Source organism: Entelurus aequoreus, linkage group LG07, assembly GCF_033978785.1.
Source record: "Entelurus aequoreus isolate RoL-2023_Sb linkage group LG07, RoL_Eaeq_v1.1, whole genome shotgun sequence".
In the NCBI taxonomy this organism is placed as follows: domain Eukaryota; kingdom Metazoa; phylum Chordata; class Actinopteri; order Syngnathiformes; family Syngnathidae; genus Entelurus; species Entelurus aequoreus.
Genome location: NC_084737.1, coordinates 77,578,048 through 77,604,335, shown reverse-complemented (window position 1 = coordinate 77,604,335; position 26,288 = coordinate 77,578,048). Strand labels below are relative to the sequence as shown.

The following is a 26,288-nucleotide window of genomic DNA, read 5'->3' as shown; positions in this document are numbered from 1 at the left end:
AAGTTAGAACGGTGCAAAGCCAGACACCGTATGACCTAATAGGGATGATTTATATACCATGACATTACATAACATGTCATATGATATAAAGTCCCATATTCGTGTCTGTGTGGCCAGATTGAGTGTGGTGTTAGGATGCCAAGCCATGGAGGGAAGGACAACAGATTAGTCTCTCTCTCTCTCTATCGCCCTCTCTCTCTCTCTCTCTCTCTCTGCTTGGTGCTGGAGAGCAGGGGGAGGCTGTGTGTCAGCGTGTGTGTGTGAGTGTGTGTGTGAGTGTGTGTGCTCACGCTGCTGCTCGGATCGGTTTGTTGCGGTTTCGACTGGGACTTTTGCGCCTTTCCTCCCGTCGGTGCGCCCTAGGACGCATATGGGGGTCTGGAACATGGGGTCCTCGTCCCCTTCATCATCATCATCACCACCTTCGTCCGCACCAGAAGCAGACTTTACTTTGTTTCGCAGCGTTGGATCAGGAGGAGAGCTCCCTTGATCGCCTTACAAAAGCGTCGATCTCCACGGAAGGAGAAACTTTGATTTGCTTGTTTATTTTTTTTCAACCCGCGCCGAGATGGAGCTGCCAAATTTCTTGCTAACGAGCATTTCTCTGCTCCTTCTTGGAAGGGATCTTTTCACCAGGTGAGATTGCAGGTGTCCGGTTATATTTGACGACATGCTGTTTACAATTCATTGGATGGCAAAAGTTGGACAACAACCCGGCGCACATAAATGATGATGTTTTGATATCAGTGAAGCGTCACTCCTTTAAAGGCCCCTGCACCCTTTTGACCTTATACATACTAATGAAGTGTACTGAATTGTGAATTGTACTCACTTGCATAAAAGCACAAAAACAGCCTGCATTACCTCTGACACCATTTGCATAATGCATATGCATCGAAGGTGGTGACTTGTTTGTTATGGAAATGAATGCTAGATGCGGGTGGGCAGGTGCACCCTTCCGTGCGTATGGTGGCAACACAATGTCACCCAGATCCTAACACACACACACACACACCCAAGGGCATGGTGAATGGGGGTCAAACATCAGCTGCTGTAAGAGAGAGTTTAGAGACTTGATCCCAAAAGAAATCTCCATCTTACCCTAGAAACGGTACCCCTGGAAACATACCTATTCCTTTTTTTATGTGTGCCAAGAACGGTTACCCAGAAGTGCAACAACTACTGTTGAGAATCTCACAAAACCACACACGCTTCACATTTCATCCATTTCATGGCAAGATAACTTTACAAGGGAAAATACTATAGACGTGCGCCATGGTCTAGGGCTGCATGAGGGCTACTGGAACGAGGCAGCTGCAGTTCTTCGAGGGGGAAACATGAATTGCAACATGTCCTATGTACATTTCCATGCACTAAATTAGTCTGATTTATCAAATAGTTCGTTTTTTTGGTGTTTTAACACTAGAGTTATCACAATATCAATATTTTTCAAAATAAAGGGGACCTTTAGGTTGCTTCTCTTTCTTCCCCTCCATTTTTCTGCATTCTTTCGTATCTCAAGTTATCATTACGTATATGTATTGTTGCATTTGAACAATTGTATTGTTGATAATAAAGGTAAAGTACTGGTATTGTTTATTATCAATAGCACTATTTCTGTTGGTATTCATATTGCTCCATTTTTAGTGTAATAATGCTCATTGTCATTTCTGTATTTTTTTTTAAAATTTTCGCTAACTGCTTATTTGCTCTTACTTTTACCATCATATTTGTACATGTCGTATTTGCTGATGTTGCTCTGTTGTTGTTGTTGTTGTTGTGTTTGCTGTTGTTGTTTTTGTCTCTCTGTCTAATCCCCCTCTTGTCCCCACAATTCCCCCCTCTGTCTTCCTTTTTCTCTCTTTCTATCCCCTCCTGCTCCGGCCCGGCTGCACCAAATGATAATATAAATACATTTAATAAAGTCAAAATACAAGTAAGGCAACAAGAGAAGTATCCTACACTTCTCTTTTGTAAAGTAAATCTGAACAGCCGATATGGGCATCTACATCTGCTATATGATTTGCCCGAGAAGCTGGGCAGGACATTATAAAAAAAATAAAAATTAAAAAAATAAAAAATTAAAAAAAATAAATAAAAATAAAATAAAATAAAGGGGACCACAAAAAATGTCATCATTGGCTTTATTTAAATATAATAGACAATATGATATATTAAAGATATGTTTCTTATTGCAATCGAAGAACAATGTTGTCATTAAATAAGATAGTGAACATGGTAACTAAATGGTCAAATGGGTTATACTTGTATAGCGCTTGTCTACCTTCGAGGTACTCAAGCGCTTTGATTCACACACTGATGGCGGGAGCTGCCATGCAAGGCGCTAAAACCACGACCCATCAGGAGCAAGGGTGACATGTCTTGCTCAAGGAAACAACGGACGTGACTTGGGTGGTAGAAGCTGGGGCTAGAACCAGGAACATACATACTAGACAACTTCTCTTTTATGAAGCAAATGGGTTACAAAGGCTCCAAATTTGGCTGCTGACATATTGCAGTAACATATTGTGTCATTTCTCATTCTATTATTTTGTCAAAATTATGAGGGACAAGCGGTAGAAAATTCATTTTTAATCTACTTGTTCATTTACTGTTAATATCTGCTTACTTTCTATATACACTCGTGTTAAAATGTGATGATCACTTATTCTTCTTTTGTTTGGATACTTGAATACGTTTTGGGAGATACTACAAATTGTGGTGGTATCAATCCGATACCAAGTAGTTACAGGATCACACATTGGTCATGATTAGAGATGTCCGATAATGGCTTTTTTGCCGATATCCGATATTCCGATATTGTCCAACTCTTAATTACCGATTCCGATATCAACCGATACCGATATATACAGTCGTGGAATTAACACATTATTATGCCTGATTTTGTTGTGATGCCCCGCTGGATGCATTAAACAATGTAACGAGGTTTTCCAAAATAAATCAACTGAAGTTATGGAAAAAAATGCCAACATGGCACTGCCATATTTATTATTGAAGTCACAAAGTGCATTATTTTTTTTTAACATGCCTCAAAACAGCAGCTTGGAATTTGGGACATGCTCTCCCTGAGAGAGCATGAGGAGGTTGAGGTGGGCGGGGTGGGGTTGAGGTAGGGGGTAACGGAGGGTGTATATTGTAGCGTCCCGGAAGAGTTAGTGCTGCAAGGGGTTCTGGGTATTTGTTCTGTTGTGTTTATGTTGTGTTACGGTGCGGATGTTCTCCCAAAATGTGTTTGTCATTCTTGTTTGGTGTGGGTTCACAGTGTGGCGCATATTTGTAACAGTGTTAAAGTTGTTTATAAGTCTACCCTCAGTGTGACCTGTATGGCTGTTGACCAAGTATGCGTTGCATTCACTTGTTTTTGTGTGTGAAAAGCCGTAGATATTATGTGATTGGGCCGGCATGGAAAAGCAGTGCCTTTAAGGTTTATTGGCGCTCTGTACTTCTCCCTACGTCCGTGTACACAGCGGCGTTTGAAAAAGTCATAAATGAAACCGATACGATAATTGCCGATATTACATTTTAAAGCATTTATCGGCCGATAATATCCGCAGTCCGATATTATCGAACATCTCTAGTCATGATTAATGCTCTTTTGTGTTCAGGGACGTATTTCGTATTCCCTGGGTTTAAAAATAATAAAAAAATGACAAACATTTTGTGATGCTAAGAATATTGATGTAGTTATTGTAGTATCGACTATATACGTCTCTTGTACTTGGTATCATTATCGTCGATGTTTGTGTAGATCCACTCATTGTATTTGTTTACATTCAGAAGCGTTAGCGTTTATTTATTGTACCGTTCTATGGTGTGTAGTGAAGCCTGTTAAGCTACTCCTCATCCTGCAGGGATGATATTTGTAAGAAACATATTTTATTTGTCGCCATGGAGGCGAGGATTAGTGATTTAGATGCAGAGGTGGGTAGTAACGCGCTATATTTACTCCGATTTTGGATCAATGCAGCTGAGATAGGCTCCAGCACCCCCCTGCGACCTCAAAAGGGACAAGCGGTAGAAAATGGATGGATGGATCAATTGTGCTTGTCAGAGTAGTTTTAATGTAACATACTTTTAACTTGAGTATTTTTGAGAAGAAACGCTACTTTTACTACGTTACATTGAGTTTCATTCCCATCGTTACATTTATCGATGAAGGCCTGCAAAGACTTATTCTTATGCTGTGTTCCAAATTAAAATTATTTACGGAACTTGTGTGAGCCTATGGATTTACATTTTGTTACATATATATATATATATATATATATATATATATATATATATATATATATATATATATATATATATATATATATATATATACAGTATATTTTGCATTCTATTTTAGTTACTTTATTGAGTTTACAACCCCCCCCTGGCGCTGTTTTGTACTGTTTCTGTACTTGTTTTGATTATTATTATTTCTTGATTGTATGTAAATGTTGCATATTATAAATAAAGGTTTATGAAATTGAAAAAAAAAAAAAATATATATATATATATATTCTTATATCAGCGACCGGCAGGGCCTGTTTCGCCAATCCAAAGTAAGCATTTTAATTCCATTTTATTAGGGATGTCCGATAATGGCTTTTTGCCGATATCCGATATTCCGATATTGTCCAACTCTTTAATTACCGATACAGAGATCAACCGATACCGATATCAACCGATACTGATATATACAGTCGTGGAATTAACACATTATTATGCCTAATTTGGACAACCAGGTATGGTGAAGATAAGGTCCTTTTTAAAAAAAGGAATACAATAAAATAAGATAAATAAATTAAAAAAAATTTCTTGAATAAAAAAGAAAGTAAAACGATATAAAAACAGTTAAATAGAAACTAGTAATTAATGAAAATGAGTCAAATTAACTGTTAAAGGTTAGTACTATTAGTGGACCAGCAGCATGCACAATCATGTGTGCTTATTTTGAGGGGTATTTATTAAAGTCGGACTATGTACGACATCACTGAAGGCCTAGGTGGGAAACGCACAGTCCGCCACTGTTCTAAAGTAACGGTACTCTTACTTGAGTACAATTTTTGAGAACTCTAGCCACCTCTGTTTTGAAGTAGCTAAAACACCGGTGATGTTAGCTGATAGCTAGCTTTGTTTTTAGTACTTTAAGTACGGTGCTTAGTAGGGATGATGTTTGATAAGAAATTATCGAGTTCGAGCCCATTATCGAATGCTCTTATCAAACCGATTCCTTATCGATTCCCTTATCGAATCCAGATAGGTTGTTGTATATGGAAAAAAACACACAATATTTGGTTTAACAAAAGCTCACTTTTATTTTATAAGAAAAAAATAAAATAAAATAAATAAATAAATATTGACTGTTGTTACCCCCCTAAAACAATTAAATAAAATAATAATATACCCAAAGTATATTAAGTGTAATTTTTCAGAAAAACAAATATATACAATAACACAAAAACAACCTGTCTCTGTGATCACTATAGGTGTATAAATATTAATATAGTGTTAAATAAAATCAGTCCCTTGGGCACAACACTGAAAATAATACAGCTCTCCAAAAAGTGCACTTCTGCTGCTATTGGAACATCCTTCTGGGGTCCATCAGTGTGGCCTCCTCCAGGAATGACTGCACGTCCTTCTCCTGGAGGGAAAATGAGGGATAGACACAGCGTAGAATTAGGGGGGAAATTAGCTGAATGTGAAGACTAGGGTGTCTGTTATTAAGTCTTTAGCATTAGTATGTGGAATTAAATGATGGAATGGATTAAGTAATGAAGTTAAACATTGTACTGACATGATCCACTTTAAGAGGTTGTTCAAATGAACAGTGCTTACAAAGTACAAAGAAGATTTATGAGAAATACTTTCAACCTTATTGAAAATAAGATATTCTTCATCTCAGTATATTAATAATGACTGAATTAATTAATTACATATTACAAAACTGTTGTATATACTAATTCACAGATGTTATTTTATTATAAAAAGGTCAGTGAATGATGTATATATTTGTAAACGCTCTGAAGTGGGAAAGGGGTAGGATTAAATAAGCTTACTTCTTCCTACTCCTTCTCAGACATGATGTAAAGTGAAATGATATGAAACTGTGATGTGTTATGCTGTAAGTGTGTTCATGTACGAAATAAACTAAAGAAAGAAAGAAATCACTAGTTTATTAGACAGACCTGCAAACTCTGGAGTAGTGTTGGCTACAAGATAACGTTAACGTTATCAGACACATACAAAAAGGCTAACGTTAACGTTACCGTTAGCCACTGACTATGCTTAGGTAACGTTAGTCTAGCTAACATTACTGCAGTCCTGGTTGACATAAGAGGTAACGTTATTTTAGCCTTAAGGCTACGAGTGAGCAGCTATGGAAATGAACCGGCAACAGTTAACGTTAGTTACTCACCAGCACTATCACTGGAACTGGCGCTGCAGGTTGAAGAGGGGCGTGCTTCGTCATATCTGTCGCTGCTTCTCCACGACACCTTTCTCTAACCTTCAGGTTATGTACGGCCTGAACATGTTTCATCATGCTTGTTGTACTCCCCCCCCCCCCTTACATGAGAGCGAAGCCTGGCAATAATTGCAGATAGCCGTTTCCTCGTCGTATTTTTTTGTGAAATGAAGTCATGCCTTGAGGCGTTTTTTTCGCTCCATTGTTGTTACTGCTTCTGTATCTGCCGCCTAATGACTGAGCTACGTCATTTCCTGGGACGTGCCACAGGGCATTTCCTGTGGGACGGGATTCGTTCCCAGGGATTCGAATAAAGAACCAACTCTTTTTCTTTACTATAGTGGCCTCGATAACGGGAACCGGTTCTCAAAAAGAGATTTGAGTCCATGGAATCGGTTCTTTTCTTATCGAACAACCGGGAGAACCGGTTTGGAACATCATCCCTATTGCTTAGTGCCTAGTGTTCATAGCTTCATCTTAATTGTTACATTTAAGCCAAAATGAGTCAATGTTCTCTCTTCTGTCTCCTTATGTGTTTGCTCATGAGTACTCAGTACTCATTTTACTAGCAATGTCATGATGTCACGACGATTTTTTAGAAGGAGTATAGTACTGTTTTTAATTTATTAATACAGCGGTACTTTATTAGTACTGTTATATCAATCAACCCTATTTCACATCTACATGTGAAGTCCCAGTGTCCAAGCACACTCTGTATTGCCTTTCCGGTTGACCTATGACGTCACACCAAAACAAGGCATCTTTGCGGCTCATTACAAGTCGACAGCCCAGTTCTTGACGCAAAGACCGGCGGTATTAGAGTTGTTTTGAAGGAATTTTTGGATAGAGAATCATGGAAAACAATCTTTAGAATGTCTCGGATGCATTCATAAGGCTCTGTAGATTAATGGAAGGAGTTTTAAGTCCGAATGAGAAGACTGTTCCAGATTAGTGTTGATATTGTTCTGAACAAGCTTGCTAGTTGTGCGAACTACAGAGTTATTGCTAATCAGTTTAGAGTGCACACACTCTCTAAAATACCTGCTTTATTCTCTACCATCTCACTTGTATTGTGTCCGTGAATCTGAATGAAGCCAGCATTGTCCAATTTCCTTAAAGGCCTACTGAAATGAATTTTGTTAATTTAAACGGGAATAGCAGATCCATTCTATGTGTCATACTTGATCATTTCGCGATATTGCCATATTTTTGCTGAAAGGATTTAGTAGAGAACATCGACGATAAAGTTCGCAACTTTTGCTCGCTGATAAAAAAAGCCTTGCCTGTACCGGAAGTAGCGTGACGTCACAGGAGCTAGTATTCCTCACAATTCCCCGTTGTTTACAATGGAGCGAGAGATTCGGAGCGACAAAGCGACGATTACCCCATTAATTTAAAGCGAGGATGAAAGATTCGTAGATGAGGAACGTTACAGTGAAGGACTTGAGAGGCAGTGATGGACGTATCTTTTTTCGCTCTGACCGTAACTTAGGTACAAGCTGGCTCATTGGATTCCAAACTCTCTCCTTTTTCTATTGTGGATCACGGATTTGTATTTTAAACCACCTCGGATACTATATCCTCTTGAAAATGAGAGTCGAGCACGCGAAATGGACATTTAAAGTGACTTTTATCCCCACGACAATACATCGGTGACACACTTAGCTACTGAGCTAGCGTGATAGCATCGTTCTCAAATGAAGATAGAAACAAAATAAATAAACCCCTGACTGGAAGGATAGACAGAAGATCAACAATACTATTAAACCATGTACATGTAACTACACGGTTAAAAATTCTCAGCCTGGTAAGGCTTAACAATGCTGTTGCTAACAACACTAAGGCTAATTTAGCAACTTAGCAACCGGACCTCACAAAACTATGATAAAAACATTAGCGCTCCACCTACGCCAGCCAGCCCTCATCTTCCCATCAACAGCCGTGCTCACCTGCGTTCCAGCGATCGACGGCGCGACGAAGGACTTCATCCGGGAGTTTGGCGGCAAGCATCGGCTAGGCGTAGTAAGTAGTCCTTGTTGTGTTGCTGTAAGTATTGTATTTAGCCGCTAATACACCGATCGATCTCACCTACAACGTTCTTCTTTGCAGCCTCCATTGTTCATTAAACAAATTGCAAAAGATTCACCAACACAGATGTCCAGAATACTGTGGAATTTTGTCGAAGAAAACAAGAGGTTTTTATATCGGGTCAGATGGGGTACAACCACTTCCGTGGATTTTGTGACGTCACGCGCATAAATCATATCCAAAGGAGTTTTTCAACCGGAAGTGTGGCGGGAATTTTAAAATGTCACTTTATAAGTTAACCCGGCCGTATTGGCATGTGTTGCAATGTTAAGATTTCATCATTGATGTATAAACTATCAGACTGCGTGGTCGGTAGTAGTGGGTTTCAATAGGCCTTTAACTATTTAAAAAAAAAAAGTCAGTTTGTTTTTATTTCTCCATTCAATACACTTTAAATCAGGGGTGTCAAACTCATTTTAGCTCAGGGCCCACATGGAGGAAAATCTATTCCCATGGGAGCCGGAATGGTAAAATCATGGCATGATAACTTAAAAATAAAGACAACTCCAGGTTGATTACTTTGTTTTACTTTGGCCAAAAATGGAACAGGCACATTCTGAAAACGTACAAATCACAAATAATCCTCCGGACAAAACACTTCAAGTTTGTTGAAAATTTTGAGTAAATTTGTGCAGTTTCAAAAACACAAGGAGCTTAGACTTCGTCTCGGTGTATCTACATAGCCAGGATTAAACTTTAAACCACAGTTTTTCTGGGATTGAACAAAACACACAACCTGTAAATTCTTCTAGGTATCAAATACCTCCTTTGTCATGTCCCCTACGGCATCCTACACCTACTCGAGAGTTCTGGTTTTGTTCTGGCTGTGTTCGTCCGACTTTTCAAAAGGCAAACATGATCAAATTAAGGTGTTTCCAGGGGTACTACGATGCTTCTTTTCAGCCGAATTATTTAATAAATCAGACTAATTCAGTGCATGGAAACGTAATCATTGTGAAGCCGGCGATTCCCTTCTTTATGCATCGTTTACACCAGAGCTGGGCAAATATTTTGACTCGAGGGCCACATAGGCCAAAAGGTGAACCAGGAAAAAGTGGCTAGAAAGTGATTTTCGTTCCCACGGCTGGACACTACTCTTTTTTTTGCATTTTTGCATAGACAATGCCATTGTGGATATTAGGTTAAAAGTTCTCCGCAAAATATCCTGGCGTTTTTTTTTTAGAGCCATAAATGTATAAAAATAGGAATTACAAAAAAACGAAAATCCTATGCAGCTGTTTTGTCTTGTTAATGTATTTACATTCATTCTGGAAACAGAATCTCTCTCACAAATTGACATTAATACATACACCTAACATTTGAGACAAGTATTTTAGCATTGGTATACTTTAATTTGAATTTAAACCATGAAACATACAAAAAAAAAATGAAAAAAACGCTTCAAAATAAGTGAATAGCAACCTGTACAATTGAACATACACATTTTACATTTTGCTAAACAATGATGTTTTATACATTAAAAATGTCAGTAGATACTGTGTTATAAGAGGAAGTAAAAAATTTAATTAAATAAAGAACACTTTGGCCCAAAATGGCTGACATCAATCAAAATATCGAATAATGCCGAAACATGGAAATACAACAAAAACTGCATTACAGTTTAGAATCTGTACACAATATGGTACAAAACAATATTTACATGAACAACACAATGTGTTGATGTCACAGCAGGTCTTGAGTATTTTTTTAAATATTTTTTTAATTATTTTGTCTTAACTTTGCACATTGTTAAAGCCATATCTCAAGAATTCTTTGATAGATTTTCCTCAAATTTGGCACAAACTCAAACTATGATTATTATAAACATGTTTTAAGTTTAAGTGAACTGTAACCTCACATTCTATTTTTAAAGTATTTAACTTAAGTAACTAAAAAAAAAAGAAATAGTAAAGTACTCTGGGGGATTTTTCTCAAATGGGGCAAAAACTCACATTTTTATTACAGAACTAACTGATTAAGTATGACTTTGCGTATTCTGAACGAGGGAGACATTGTTCATCTCTTAGCTATCACTATCATCAGAGCCATCTTCCCATGTGCTTTTATCCTCTCTTTTCATGGAAATATTGGCACAAAAAATTAAAAATTATTTAGTGCCCAGACATGGGAACGAGATGAAACGAAAAACGGGTTCACCTTACGGCCTAACATTGAGAGAATTTTTTTTTTCTGGGGAGCCAATATGTATGTGTGTATAAATCATATGTACACTCACATTTAGCTGTAAAAATCTGCTGTACAGTATGTGTGTTTGGGTCCCTTTTTTTCAGGAGCACTAATACCAAAAGTCACAATGTGCGATAAGAGTTCTAAAAAAAGTTATGATAGACCACCTCAAAAAAACGGACTGGAATTTTACAGTTTTTTACTGAATTGGACACCCGAAATGTACATTAAAATAAAGAAAGTGGGATTTACAATATTAACTACACTGTAAAAAAAAATTCTGTAAAAAAACGGTCATCTACTGGCAGCTACGGCTGCCAAACGAAAACCATAAAATTAAAGTAAAACATTGTAAACCAAATAATGATCAAAAAGATTATATTTACAGAAATTTTCATGAAACGTTTTGCGGAAAAATATCATAATTTTACAGATTTTTACTAAATTATTAAGATCAACCACCTTTAATAAAGTGACGATGCAAAAAGTTCTGCAGAAAAATACCTTTATTCTAGTTAGATTGTTAGTATGGACATAGACTTTTATATAACAAGCTACATATTTAATGAAAGATAATTACTGTAATTTTACATGAATTTGAAAGTAATTTCAGAAAACAGAAAATGCTATGTATTATTAATTTGGTATTTTTCTGTAAAACAAAAAGAAATATAGATAGTTTGTCATTACTGGCATATTACTTAAAATAACAGGCAGGTTGTTTATTTGCAGATAATGTCTTCAATTCTACAGTTTTATAAAATATTTAAAAAAATAGAAAAATTACAGTAGAAATGTAGAGTAAATTAACCATAAAAATAGGAATTTTTTTTTTACTGTGTATGAACAATAAAACACTGAATATTAACAACATATGAACATCACTCCTCTTTTACTTCTCAGACCAGCTTTTCGATAGTTGTGTACCTTTTACAATCAAGCAAAACACAACAAAAATGTAAAAAAACAGCAACGTATGAATGCAAAGTGTAATAAACACCTACGATATGATATATTATCACATACAAATGTGCTTTCGCAACTGTTCCTGACACGTGTTTTGGGCTGCCTGCTCCGAAAACAACCGCCCACTCTGCTTTGTTCCTCGTCTGAGCTGCCGTGACATAGATTACCGTAATAACTCGTATAACACCCAAAAGCGCAGATTTCAACCATTGGAATACTTTTTATAGTTTTCAATTATGTTCTATTGTGATGAGAAATGATTTTGGGTGCCCATTGGAAACCTGGTATATAAAAAAGGCTGATGTATAGTCCTCGCTCAGTCCGTTGAAGACATTCACCGTGGCAGGGGTTCCTGATGAAGACATCCCCACATTTAGCATGCTATTGTGGGCTTACATCAGGGATGTCCAAAGTGCGGCCCGGGGGGCATTTGCGGCCCGCAGGTCATTTTTTAACGGCCCCAAGGCCCATTTTAAAATATGATTAAAAAAATTAGAAACATAGAAAGTGGTATGAAAGACCAAACAGGTGAAATGTAACAAGAAAATGTTGCAATGTTCACTCTAATAACACAAAGCTGCCATGCAGGCTGTTTCTTTCTTTAAAAAATAATAATGAATCAAAATCAATGTTAATATGAATTATTGACCTATCCAAGGCTCCAATTACATCACATTAAATAATAAATAAATAAAATAAAAATAATTTTTTGGGAAAATGTTGCATATTTTGTGTTTGCCATATAAAAAATTGAGCTGTTTTTGTTTTTTTTTAAAGAAGGGCCTAAAACGAACAAACAAAAAACTAGGGATGTCCGATAATGTTTTTTTGCCGATATCCGATATTTTCCAACTCTTTAATTACCGATACCGATATATCAACCGATACCGATATCAACTGATTTATGCAGTCGTGGAATTAACACATTATTATGCCTAATTTGGACAACCATGTATGGTGAAGATAAGGTACTTTTTAAAAAAAATAATAAAATAAGATAACTAAATTAAAAACATTTTCTTGAATAAAAAAGAAAGTAAAACAATATAAAAACAGTTACATAGAAACTAGTAATCAATGAAAATGAGTAAAATTAACTGTTAAAGGTTAGTACTATTAGTGGACCAAAGCACGCACAATCATGTGTGCTTACAGACTGTATCCCTTGCAGACTGTATTGATATATATTGATATATAATGTAGGAACCAGAATATTAATAACAGAAAGAAATGGGGGGAGGGAGGTTTTTTGGGTTGGTGCACCAATTGTAAGTGTATCTTGTGTTTTTTTTTGTTGATTTAATAAAAAAACAAAAAACAAAAAAAAAACAACAAAAAAAAAAAAAACGATACAGATAATAAAAAAAACGATACCGATAATTTCCGATATTACATTTTAGCGCATTTATCGGCCGATAATATCGGCAGGCCGATATTATCGGACATCCCTACAAAAAACATAAACAACAATACAACGTATAATTGACGGATGGATCTGAAGTTGATCTCGAGATTATTGTGTTAAAAGTAAACAGTAAAAAGAAATTATAATTTATTTTTTAACACTTTAATGAGTAGGACCCTTTTGGTTCCCCAATAATTTTTGTGTGATTTGTTTTTAAGTGTCATCGTTTAAAAAATAATAATGAATTAAAATCAATGGTGTTATGAGTTACTGACCTTTTTAAGGCTCCAATTATTATATAATCTTAAATATTCCACTTAAAAATGTTATTGGGTGAAAATATTGCATATTTTGTGTTTTTTCCATAAAAAAACAGGGTTTTCTTTGACAAAAAGAGCATACGACTTAAATCTTTAAAAACGTTATATTGACAGACAGACCTAATGTTGATCTATGGATTTAAAACTTGAATAATCATAAAATTAATAATACTGAATAATGACACATTTTTTATATATTTTTTAACAAAACCCTTTGGGGTCCCTGGGATCAAGCCTGAGTGGAGGCCTAAATGTATATTTTTTATACATATATTGTTTTGGTTTTTAAAATAAAAAAAATATCAAAATGGCCCCTGCTTGCTTTGATTTTTCAGTGTGCGGCCCTCAGTGGAAAAAGTTTGGACACCCCTGGCTTACATCGATGCCCCACAGCAAGGAGAGGAGCAGCTACTACAACAGCCAGAAATATTGGCCAAAGAACAGTAGTGAGGCAGTTGGGAGCGCATCTATCTGATGTCTGATTTCATCATATTAGGTCGTCAGTCACGTTAGCTAATTGTGCGTAACAGATCCTATCACACCGCAACGTTTCTTTGTAGTCAGGCCTGGCCCTAACCAATCTGGCGCCCTAGGCAAGATTTTAGGTGGCGCCCCCCCCCCACATCGGCAGTGAAGTGTATATACTCACAAGAAACCGAATAGCTTTGTCTTTAACCTTTTTTTTTACTTAAAGAAAGCAAATTAACATATTATATGAGAATGTTATGTTATGATTATCTTTAACCGAATCACAACAGTGCTCAAATTAAAAAACAGCATTCCCTCTCATGTGATATTGCTTAATTAACATTAATGATGTGCACTTTAACAACTAGGCTTACAACTATACCTAATATATAAAGGGGTGGAAAAGTGACTATTACCTGCAGGGCAAACATTAGCTAACCAGAAGGCAATAACAATGTAAACAAAAAACACCTGCTTAAAAGATCTAATACAAATGTCCCTGAGGAATGTAAGGTGGGAGTACTGTAATTACCTAACGTTACATTATTATTTCCATAACAATTTAGCCCCCTCCACAATATTAACCGACGTTAAAACAGAACTAGCTATTTATTGATTAGCAATTGCCGAATCATGTAACATTAGCTTTATGCTAAAAAGCCAGGTTACTATCACATTCTGTAACAGACAAATAATTTAATGTAGGCTAACGTTACCTACCTGCTACCTCTGTCTTTTTCTCGTTTCTCCTCCTCTTCTTTTCCTCTTTTTTCTTCCCTGGGCACCTGACAGTTTTGGCCGTTTTGACAACTTGTGTTGATTTTTTGATGTGGTAAGAGTCATGATGCGGGAAGTGAGGGGGCGCACCGTGCGGGGGGATGGGGGGGGGGGGGGCTGCGTAATGTTGTAACAAATAATATTTCTATTAAATAGGCTTTACTTTGCATTTTAATTAACGTGGGATTATTTTTTGTATTTAGAAATAATAGTACCAACTTTTTTTTTTTTTTTTCCTCCAACATTTGTGGCACTGGCTTGGCGCCCCCTGATGGACGGCGCCCTTAGCATTTGCCTATACGGCCTATGCCACGGGCCGGCCCTGTTTGTAGTTCAAGGGTGCCATTTATTAAGGGCCACAACGCTATTCTGGCTGCTCTCAGGTGGCCGCTTGTAACAGTGAATATATAGTATTTGATTATAAACGTATAATAGCCTTATTAAACAGTTTGCATGGGCAATTGTGTTTGATTATTATATTCTTTACTAACAGATAGATGGAAAACTTGCTTTGAAATGTTGGGTCAAGGTGACACACAGATATGTAAGTATTTATTTTGGATTACCAAACAAATCACTTGGACTATCTTCTTATATAACCAGATAACATGTAATGTAGTTTAGATGATATGGAATTACAAGCAGTACATTTTTTAAGTCAAAATCAAAATAACAAATGCATTTAGCTAGAAAGTGTAATTTCTAGCCTTCCGTGGGCTACTTAAAAATGTTGCGGTGGGCCACATAAAATGTAGTGGCAGACCATATAAAAGCAGTTCCTCAATCGGGAGACGGGTGCCATGATCTTTCTGGTTTCACTCACCCTGCTGGAATCGTCAGACGTGTCGGAAATCCGTCTCGAAGGACCAATAAGATGTAAGGTTTAAACACTGATGACATCTATTGAACAGGACAAGAAGCAAAGAATCAAACAGAGACATAATTCAATGTGGTTCAGTGAGGAGAAACGTGTACATCTGTACCATTGCACAGTGTCATTACGCTCTGACGAAAAATGGTTCACGTCTCCTCTTTTATTTGGATATTCCCTGTTTACATAATAACATCTGTTTCTAAAGGAATGGGGGGGTATGTAAACAGCCATTGTTTTCGGTCACATTAACATTTCTCAAAAGCAGCTCAAATGCTCTACAAATCAGCTCAAATGCTCCACAAAAACTCCACACAACACCTCCGCTCCAAACAGGCTAACCTCCTCCAACCTCCAAGGACAAAGCTACGAACTATGGGAGATCGGGCTTTCTGCTCCGCTGCTCCCAGTCTGTGGAACGCTCTCCCTGACCACCTGAGGGCACCTCAGACTGTGGATGCTTTTAAAAAAGGCTTAAAAACCCATCTTTTAAAAAAAAGCCTTTTTATAGATTTTTATAGATATGCATGCTGGTTCTAGCTATTGGGCTGTTTCTAGTTTTATATTTTCTTTATTTTTATTATCTTTTATTATTATTATTATTATTATTGTTATTATTATTACTATTTTCTTTTTCTTTTTCTTTTTTTTAACACTCTGGCACTTTGAGGTTGTTTGCTCAACGTAAAGTGCTTTTTACAAATAAAATCTATTATTATTATTATTATTATTATTATTAACACAATACAGGACTGGTCCTGGATCGAGCTTGGACTGGTCCTGGATCGAGCTTGGGCAAGGTCTTGGATGACAATAGATAACCCCTCCAGTCCCCTCCCATCGTACACAGCGGAATTTTACAAGCCTTTGGCTTGGTACAACAAAGACAGCCTCCATCTGCTCGCCGGAAGTTTCCGAAAACGGAAACTTTTGTGATAACGTACACATAATTATTCTAACAGCGACTGTCAGAAATTTTCCGTAAAACATATTCTATGCAACACTTTCACCAAATAACCACCATTACATGTTATGTCCTCTCTCTCTCTCTCTCTCTCTCTCTCTCTCTCTCTCTCTCTCTCTCTCTCTCTCTCCATCCAACAACTGTATTATTTTCTTCACAGTACAATGCAAAGTGTGGGCTGTGCTTCTTCCACCTCGTTGTGTGTCAGCTCTCACACACACACACACACACACACACACACACACACACACACACACACACACACACACACACACACACACACACACACACACACACACACACACACACACACACACACACACACACACACACACACACACACACACACACACACACACACACACGCCTAAAGTTGTCCGCATCACCACATCCGCCCACCCATTTGAGAAAATAATTATACTCTCTTTCTCACTTTTCAGCTCCTAGTTTCTACAGCCCTCCTAAGTTGCTAAAGTGAAGACTTTTTCCACCTTTGCCGTTTTGTAATGTGTCTTTGCTCTTCTGTGCTGCTGAAATGTCACTCACCCGTGGATTCACTATCTAATAATAGATGATTCTAACCGATTAAGCATGCAATACAGCACAGTTACCCAAGGGGTCTTTGGCTTAAATGTGAAGTTATTTCGGTGATAGCATGAATTGTGTTTATGTTCCTACATTATAGTGGTGTATATTTAGCGAGGACATGACAGTGTCGGGAGTTAAGTAGGTACAAAGTGATTGAAGAGTACATGGATGTGTGTGTGTGTGTGTGTGTGTGCATCCCCTTTATAGAGCCAGCTTGTTTATGTGCAGAAGAAGTGCAACTCGACCAGACACTCGCCAGCACAGGCATTCCATCATCAATTCAACATGAATGATGATGACGGCGAGCTAGGGCGCAATCGATGTGAGGGCGCACGCGCAAAAAGGAACAAAAAAAATGAAAATCCAAAAATCTAAACAAAATTCCTCAGTTTTCTAGACTACCTACTGCCTAGTGGTACCGGTACCAAAATGTATTTCGATACTTTTCGATACTTTTCTAAATAGAGGGGACCACAAAAAATGGCATTATTGGCTTTATTTTAACAAAAAAAATCTTAGGGTACATGAAACATATGTTTCTTATTGCAAGTGTGTCCTTAAATAAAATAGTGAACATACAAGACAACTTGTCTTTTAGTAGTAAGTAAACAAACAAAGGCTCCTAATTTAGCTGCTGACGTACACTACCGTTCAAAAGTTTGGGGTCACATTGAAATGTCCTTATTTTTGAAGGAAAAGCACTGCACTTTTCAATGAAGATAACTTTAAACTAGTCTTAACTTTAAAGCAATACACTCTATACATTGCTAATGTGGTAAATGACTATTATAGCTGCAAATGTCTGGTTTTTGGTGCAATATCTACATAGGTGTATAGAGCAACTATCCAGCAACTATCACTCCAGTGTTCTAATGGTACAATGTGTTTGCTCATTGGCTCAGAAGGCTAATTGATGATTAGAAAACCCTTGTGCAATCATGTTCACACATCTGAAAACAGTTTAGCTCGTTACAGAAGCTACAAAACTGACCTTCCTTTGAGCAGATTGAGTTTCTGGAGCATCACATTTGTGGGGTCAATTAAACGCTCAAAATGGCCAGAAAAAGAGAACTTTCATCTGAAACTCGACAGTCTATTCTTGTTCTTAGAAATGAAGGATATTCCACAAAATTGTTTGGGTGACCCCAAACTTTTGAACGGTAGTGTATGCAGTAACATATTGTGTCATTTTCCATTCTATTATTTTGTCAACATTATTAAGGACAAGCGGTAGAAAATGAATTATTAATTGACTTGTTCATTTACTGTTAATATCTGCTTACTTTCTCTTTTCACATGTTCTATCTACACTTCTGTTAAAATGTAATAATCACTTATTCTTGTGACGACCGGGTCGCATCGTGGTGCGACGTGTTCTCCCAAGGATGCAGACGGCTCGGACACAGCTTGCAGGTAGGAAAATGATTTATTTCCACAAATAAATCAGACAGAAAAAAACAAAAACGACTAGCGTGGGAGCTAGTAAGCAAAATAATATAGCATGAGAGCTAGCAGGAAACAAGGTGGTCGTTAGCTGTTGCGTGAAAGCAAATTAGGAAGCCAGGCAGAGTGCTGCCCGGGCGAAGACTAAATAGCCCTCTGATTAGCGCTCGGGCAACAGGTGCGCGTCCCGAAACGCTAACCAGAGGCAGGTGAGCAAAATCTGCCGTCATGGCAACAGAAACAAAAACACACGTGACACTAAACTGTAAACAAACTGTGATCCGAGCAGCGGATCCTAACAGTACCCCCCCCTAAAAGGACAGATTCCAGATGTCCCTTGAAAACAAAAAAAACAACTGGAACCCCAAAAAAAAAGCAATAGTTCACGAGTCAAGGGCGGGCGGGGGGGTGACTTGGTGGTGGGTCGCCAGGCCACGTGTCCCCGAATCCACCGGGGAAGGGTCAGGTGGCGGCGGCGAATGGAACGCCGCCACCGCTGGCGAGGCGGGCGACCACGGTAAGGCCACATTCGTGGCCGCCGAGAAGGTGGGCGTGAGTGGCGCCAGAATTTCAGCAGCCTCTGAGTCCTGCAACAAAGTCTTGAATGTCGCTGCTGTTTGCGCCACTGACGTCCCTTCACTGACCTCGAGGGCTGCATGCGGGGACCTGCTTTCCGCTTGCGCCGCCGGACCACTCGAGGTCGCTGAGATGTCGCTGTCGTGGCAGCCGGAGTCGCTGTCGTGGCAGCAGGAGTCGCTGTCGTGGCAGCAGGAGTCGCTGTCGTGGCAGCAGGAGTCGCTGTCGTGGCAGCAGGAGTCGCTGTCGTGGCAGCAGGAGTCGCTGTCGTGGCAGCAGGAGTCGCTGTCGTGGCAGCAGGAGTCGCTGTCGTGGCAGCCGGAGTCGCTGTCGTGGCAGCCGGAGTCGCTGTCGTGGCAGCCGGAGTCGCTGTCGTGGCAGCCGGAGTCGCTGTCGTGGCAGCAGGAGTCGCTGTCGTGGCAGCAGGAGTCGCTGTCGTGGCAGCAGGAGTCGCTGTCGTGGCAGCAGGAGTCGCTGTCGTGGCAGCAGGAGTCGCTGTCGTGGCAGCAGGAGTCGCTGTCGTGGCAGCAGGAGTCGCTGTCGTGGCAGCAGGAGTCGCTGTCGTGGCAGCAGGAGTCGCTGTCGTGGCAGCCGGAGTCGCTGTCGTGGCAGCCGGAGTCGCTGTCGTGGCAGCCGGAGTCGCTGTCGTGGCAGCCGGAGTCGCTGTCGTGGCAGCAGGAGTCGCTGTCGTGGCAGCAGGAGTCGCTGTCGTGGCAGCAGGAGTCGCTGTCGTGGCAGCAGGAGTCGCTGTCGTGGCAGCAGGAGTCGCTGTCGTGGCAGCAGGAGTCGCTGTCGTGGCAGCCGGAGTCGCTGTCGTGGCAGCAGGAGTCGCTGTCGTGGCAGCCGGAGTCGCTGGTGCGAGAACCAGTCGTGGTGCAGGTACTGGTGCGAGAACCAGCCGTGGTGCAGGTGCTGGTGCGAGAACCAGTCGTGGTGCAGGTACTGGTGCGAGAACCAGTCGTGGTGCAGGTACTGGTGCGAGAACCAGTCGTGGTGCAGGTACTGGTGCGGGGACCAGCCGTGGAGCAGGTACTGGTGCGGGGACCAGCCGTGGAGCAGGTACTGGTGCGGGGACCAGCCGTGGAGCAGGTACTGGTGCGAGAACCAGTCGTGGTGCAGGTACTGGTGCGGGGACCAGTCGTGGTGCAGGTACTGGTGTGGGAACCAGCCGAGGTGCAGGTACTGGTGTGGGAACCAGCCGAGGTGCAGGTACTGGTGTGGGAACCAGCCGAGGTGCAGGTACTGGTGTGAGAACCAGTCGAGGTGCAGGTGGCCTAGCTGGCGGTTGCGGCTTAGCAGGCCGAAAAACCGGTGGTGGCGGCCGGGCAGGAGGTTGTGGCTTAGCCCGCCGAAGGACAGGTGGCGGTGGCCGAGCAGGAGGTTGCGGCTTAGCACGCCGTTGTGCCACCCCACTCGCACAGCTCCCAGTACTAGCCCCCCCCTCAAAAAGCGGATCCCAGACGCGTTCCTTGCGGATTGGAACCGTCTTCAAGGGTGGGTGGAGGGTGGTCAGGGGGAGGGTGGAATCCTCTCCTCTAAATTGTCCAAAATGTTTATTGTCACCCCCCACTTGAGACTGGGACTGACTAGATTTAGTCCTAAAAAAAATGTCCTGATAATGTCTTATTGCAGGATTAAAGTCACTAGGAGGTGGCTGACAAAAGGGAGCAGAAGAATTTAAAAAAAAATCTTCGTCTCTGACGTCATCCACAGTGGGCGGGATGACGTCATCCGTGTGGGTCTCCAGCTGACTGACAGCCCAATCGGTGAAATGTTTGGCAAAGTGGTCGATAGGGTTGCCAAACATCTGAGAGGAAGCTTGGGAAGCTTGTAGCTTGCTTCGGTCCGGGGGAGGAGCTTGCGGGAGCGGCGCGTCTTGACGGCGAGGGAAGGACCTTCTGGCCGGCTTCCGTCTTTGCCGGCGCGCCCGGTACTGCGGTGTAGCGGCGATGTCTTCCGACCAGAGGGAGTCGATGGGGATAAGAGAGCCTCCAGCTCCCCACATGAGATTCGACCTCTCCTCCGTCGAATAGCGAAGCGTCTCGGCTTCCATCGCTCGCAACACCTCCCACGTACCTTCGTCCAGCTCCTCCGACGTGCTCGCTGCGGGAGAACTTCTTATTGCTGGCTTCCTACTGTGACGACCGGGTCGCATCGTGGTGCGAGGTGTTCTCCCAAGGATGCAGACGGCTCGGACACAGCTTGCAGGTAGGAAAATGATTTATTTCCACAAATAAATCAGACAGAAAAAAACAAAAACGACTAGCGTGGGAGCTAGTAAGCAAAATAATATAGCATGAGAGCTAGCAGGAAACAAGGTGGTCGTTAGCTGTTGCGTGAAAGCAAATTAGGAAGCCAGGCAGAGTGCTGCCCGGGCGAAGACTAAATAGCCCTCTGATTAGCGCTCGGGCAACAGGTGCGCGTCCCGAAACGCTAACCAGAGGCAGGTGAGCAAAATCTGCCGTCATGGCAACAGAAACAAAAACACACGTGACACTAAACTGTAAACAAACTGTGATCCGAGCAGCGGATCCTAACAATTCTTCTGTTGTTTGGATGCTTTACATTAGTTTTGGATGATGCCACAAATTTAGGTATCAATCCGATACCAAGTAGTTACAGGATCATACATTGGTCCTATTCAAAGTCCTCATATGTCCAGGGACATATTTCCTGACTTTATATACATAATATACATTTAAAAAAAAACGAAAGGAGATTTTGTGATGCTAAATAATGTCGATGTAATCATAGTAGTATCGACTAGATATGCTCTTGTACTTGGTATCATTACAGTGGATGTTAGGTGTAGATCCACCAATGGCGTTTGTTTATATTTTGACGCTGGTGAGCTACGGTGTGTAGTGAAGCATGTTTAGCTATTCCTCATCCTGCAGGGATGATACTTGTAAGAAACGTACTTTATTTGTCGCCACGGAGGCGAGGATTAGTGATTTAAAAGTAGCTACAGACTGCGGATGTACTTTAGCTGCTAGCTAGCAAGCCATGTCTTAAAGCACCTCTTCCTGAGGGCATTTCAGTGTTATAACTTCATCTTTACTGTTAGTTTTTAAGCCAAAATGCGTCCCTTCTCCCTTTTTTGTCTACACGCTGTGTCTGCTTGTAAGCACTCTGTGATTGTGCGCTGCCGAACATGCTCGTCTGCTCGTAAAACAGCAATGACACGACGGGGGGTCGGGGGGTGGGGGACCGTATTTTTTTAGAGGCGGTAATAATATGATTCATTAGTATCGCAGTACTATACTAATTAGGGCTGTGAATCTTTGGGTGTCCCACGATTTGATTCAATATCGATTCTTGGGGTCACGATTCGATTCAAAATCTTTTTTTTTCTCGATTCAACGCGATTGTCGATTCAAAAACGATATTTTCCCGATTCAAAAGGATTGTCTATTCATTCAATACATAGGATTTCAGCAGGATCTACCCCAGTCTGCTGACATGCAAGCAGAGTAGTAGATTTTTGTAAAAAGCTTTTATAATTGTAAAGGACAATGTTTTATCAACTGATTGCAATAATGTAAATTTGTTTTAACTATTAAATGAACCAAAAATATGACTTATTTTATCTTTGTGAAAATAGTGGACACAGTGTGTTGTCAAGCTTATGAGATGCGATGCAAGTGTAAGCCACTGTGACACTATTGTTCTTTATTTTTTTATAAATGTCTAATGATAATGTCAATGGGGGATTTTTAATCACTGCTATGTTGAAATTGTAACTAATATTGATACTGTTGTTGATAATATTCATTTTTGTGTCACTATTTTTGGTTTGTTCTGTGTCGTGTTTGTGTCTCCTCTCAATTGCTCTGTTTATTGCAGTTCTGAGTGTTGCTGGGTCGGGTTTGGTTTTGGATAGGGATGTCCGATAATGGCTTTTTGCCGATATCCGATATTCCGATATTGTCCAACTCTTTAATTACCGATACCGATATCAACCGATACCGATATCAACCGATATATGCAGTCGTGGAATTAACACATTATTATGCCTAATTTGGACAACCAGGTATGGTGAAGATAAGGTACTTTTTAAAAATTTTTGTAAAATAAGATAAATAAATTAAAAACATTTTCTTGAATAAAAAAGAAAGTACAACAATATAAAAACAGTTACATAGAAACTACTAATGAATGAAAATTAGTAAAATTAACTGTTAAAGGTTAGTACTATTTGTGGACCAGCAGCACGCACAATCATGTGTGCTTACGGACTGTATCCCTTGCAGACTGTATTGATATATATTGATATATAATGTAGGAACCAGCATATTAATAACAGAAAGAAACAACCCTTTTGTGTGAATGAGTGTAAATGGGGGAGGGAGGTTTTTTTGGGTTGGTGCACTAATTGTAAGTGTATCTTGTGTTTTTTATGTTGATTTAATAAAAAAAAAAAAATAAAAAAAAAATTAAAATAAAAAAAACGATACAGATAATAAAAAACCGATGCCGATAATTTCCGATATTACATTTTAACGCATATATCGGCCGATATTATCGGACATCTCTAGTTTTGGAATTGGATTGCATTGTTATGGTATTGCTGTGTATTGCTTTGTTGGCTTGATTAATTTAAAAAAAAAAATAAAAAAAAATAAAAATAAAAATCGATTTTTTAAAAATGAGAATCGATTCTGAATCACACAACGTGAGAATCGCGATTCGAATTTGAATCGATTTTTCCCCACACCCCTAATACTAATACCGGTGTACCATACAACTGCTACAAGGTAAGGGCGGCAATTTGTAATATTCCTCCTTTTCCCCACCTCTGGTGCAGGCCATTAACACCTCCGCCAATTTCACCCACGGGCGGGCAAATTTTCGCATGGGTTTTATAAAGAATTCGAAGCGGAAAATCGGCGGACCAAAACAGACCCCCAATTTGCTGCCCTCAGAGAAAAAAACGATGACTGAGCGGCCAAAAGGACAGGCAAATTGGCGTCTTGGTGCTCTGTATAAAAACGGCTACTGACACCTCAACTTGCTGCTGAGGTTGTGTGTTTTCAAGAGGAGGCGAGGGGGAAGGTGCAGGGGATCAACTGGCGAGGGGGAAGGTGCAGGGGATCAACTTGCGACTGCCAGTGACAGTAGCTGAAGCAGAGAGGAGTTTTTGCAAGGTGAAGCTTATTAAAATGTATACTTGAGTTCCAGGAGCGTCTCTCTGGATCAATCATGCAGTTGCAAAACTGCTTTCGTAAGATGATGTAATTGATGATTCTGCACCAAAGAAGGCTAGAAAAGTCCATTTTAGAATGCACTTCACACCTGTTGTTAATGTTAATGCCAGTTGTAAACAGTGAAAAACACAAGTTATAAGCACTAAATCCATCCATCCATCCATCCATTTTCTACCGCTTGTCCCTTTCGGGGTCGCGGGGGTGCTGGACCCTATCTCATTCTATGTTAATTATCTGCTTTTTCTCCATGTACAAAACTGGTGTGTTATCATAACTGCAACTGTTCAGATGTTGTTAGGATGATGCAAAAAAAATGCAAAAATTTAAAATTCTAAATAGTTTACTGCAGGAATCTTTTTTTTTAATATGCTCTATTGAGTATTATTATTTTTTTGTCCGCTTTCTTCAGGGATTTTTCAAGCATGGTTATTAGATCCAGTGATGAAGGATTTGTGCAGTTTAAAAAATTGGTGTTTGAGTACTGTATTTCATTTATATTTAATCTATTGATCTTGTTTTTAAATATATATGTTTTATATATATGTATATGTGTGTGCGTGTGTATATATACATATACATATTTACAGTTTTAGATGTATTAAAGTGCGCACATGCATTAATCCAAGTATATTTGTTTTTTTACATCCTAATTAGAGATGTCCGATAATATCGGCAGGATGATATTATCGGCCGATAAATGCTTTAAAATGTAATATCGGAAAATATCGGTATCGTTTTTTTTAATTATCAGTATCGTTTTTTTTTTTTTTTTTTTTTTTAAATGTTTTATTAAATCAACATAAAAAACACAAGATACACTCATTCACACAAAAGGGTTGTTTCTTTCTGTTATTAATATTCAGGTTCCTACATTATATATCAATATATATCAATACAGTCTGCAAGGGATACAGTCCGTAAGCACACATGATTGTGCGTGCTGCTGGTCCACTAATAGTACTAACCTTTAACAGTTAATTTGACTCATTTTCATTAATTACTAGTTTCTATGTAACTGTTTTTATATTGTTTTACTTTCTTTTTTATTCAAGAAAATGTTTTTAATTTATTTATCTTATTTTATTTTATTAATTTTTAAAAAAAGGACCTTATCTTCACCATACCTTGTTGTCCAAATTAGTCATAATAATGTGTTAATTCCACGACTGTATATAAGAGTTGGACAATATCGGAATATCAGATATCGGCAAAAAGCCATTATCGGACATCCCTAATCCTCCATTATCGGACATCCCTAATCCTAATCAAAGTATATATATATATATATATATATATATATATATATATATATATATATATATATATATATATATATATATATATATATATATATATATATATATATATATATATATATATATATATATATATATATATATATATATATATATATATATATATATATATATATATATATATGTACATTTAAAGTTTCAGATGTATCAAAGTGTGCACACGCATTAATCCAAGCACATCGCTTTTTTACATCCTAGTCAACGTATATATACAGTCGTGGTCAAAAGTTTACATTCACTTGTAAAGAACATAATGTCATGGCTGTCTTGAGTTTCCAATATTTTCTGCAACTCTTATTTTTTTGTGATAGAGTGATTGGAGCACATACTTGTTGGTCACAAAAAACATTCATGAAGTTTGGTTCTTTTATGAATTTATTATGGGTCTACTGAAAATGTGAGCAAATGTGCTGGGTCAAAAGTATACATACAGCAATGTTAATATTTGATTACATGTCCCTTGGCAAGTTTCACTGCAATAAGGCGCTTTTGGTAGCCATCCACAAGCTTCTGGTTGAATTTTTGACCACTCCTCTTGACAAAATTGGTGCAGTTCAGCTAAATTTGTTGGTTTTCTGACATGGACTTGTTTCTTGAGCATTGTCCACACGTTTAAGTCAGGAATTTGGGAAGGCCA

General features: G+C 39.2%; 1 protein-coding gene across 1 annotated transcript in view; it reads left to right on the top strand.

The window, feature by feature from the left end:
• Positions 1–247: 247 nt before the first annotated feature.
• gabrd (gamma-aminobutyric acid type A receptor subunit delta) overlaps positions 248–26,288 on the top strand; it is a 99,789-nt gene continuing 73,748 nt past the window's right edge. Inside the window, exon 1 of the mRNA XM_062054509.1 lies at positions 248–636. Coding sequence (XP_061910493.1) covers positions 569–636 — 68 coding nt within the window. The 5' untranslated portion in view covers positions 248–568. The remainder of the gene's footprint in view (positions 637–26,288) is intronic.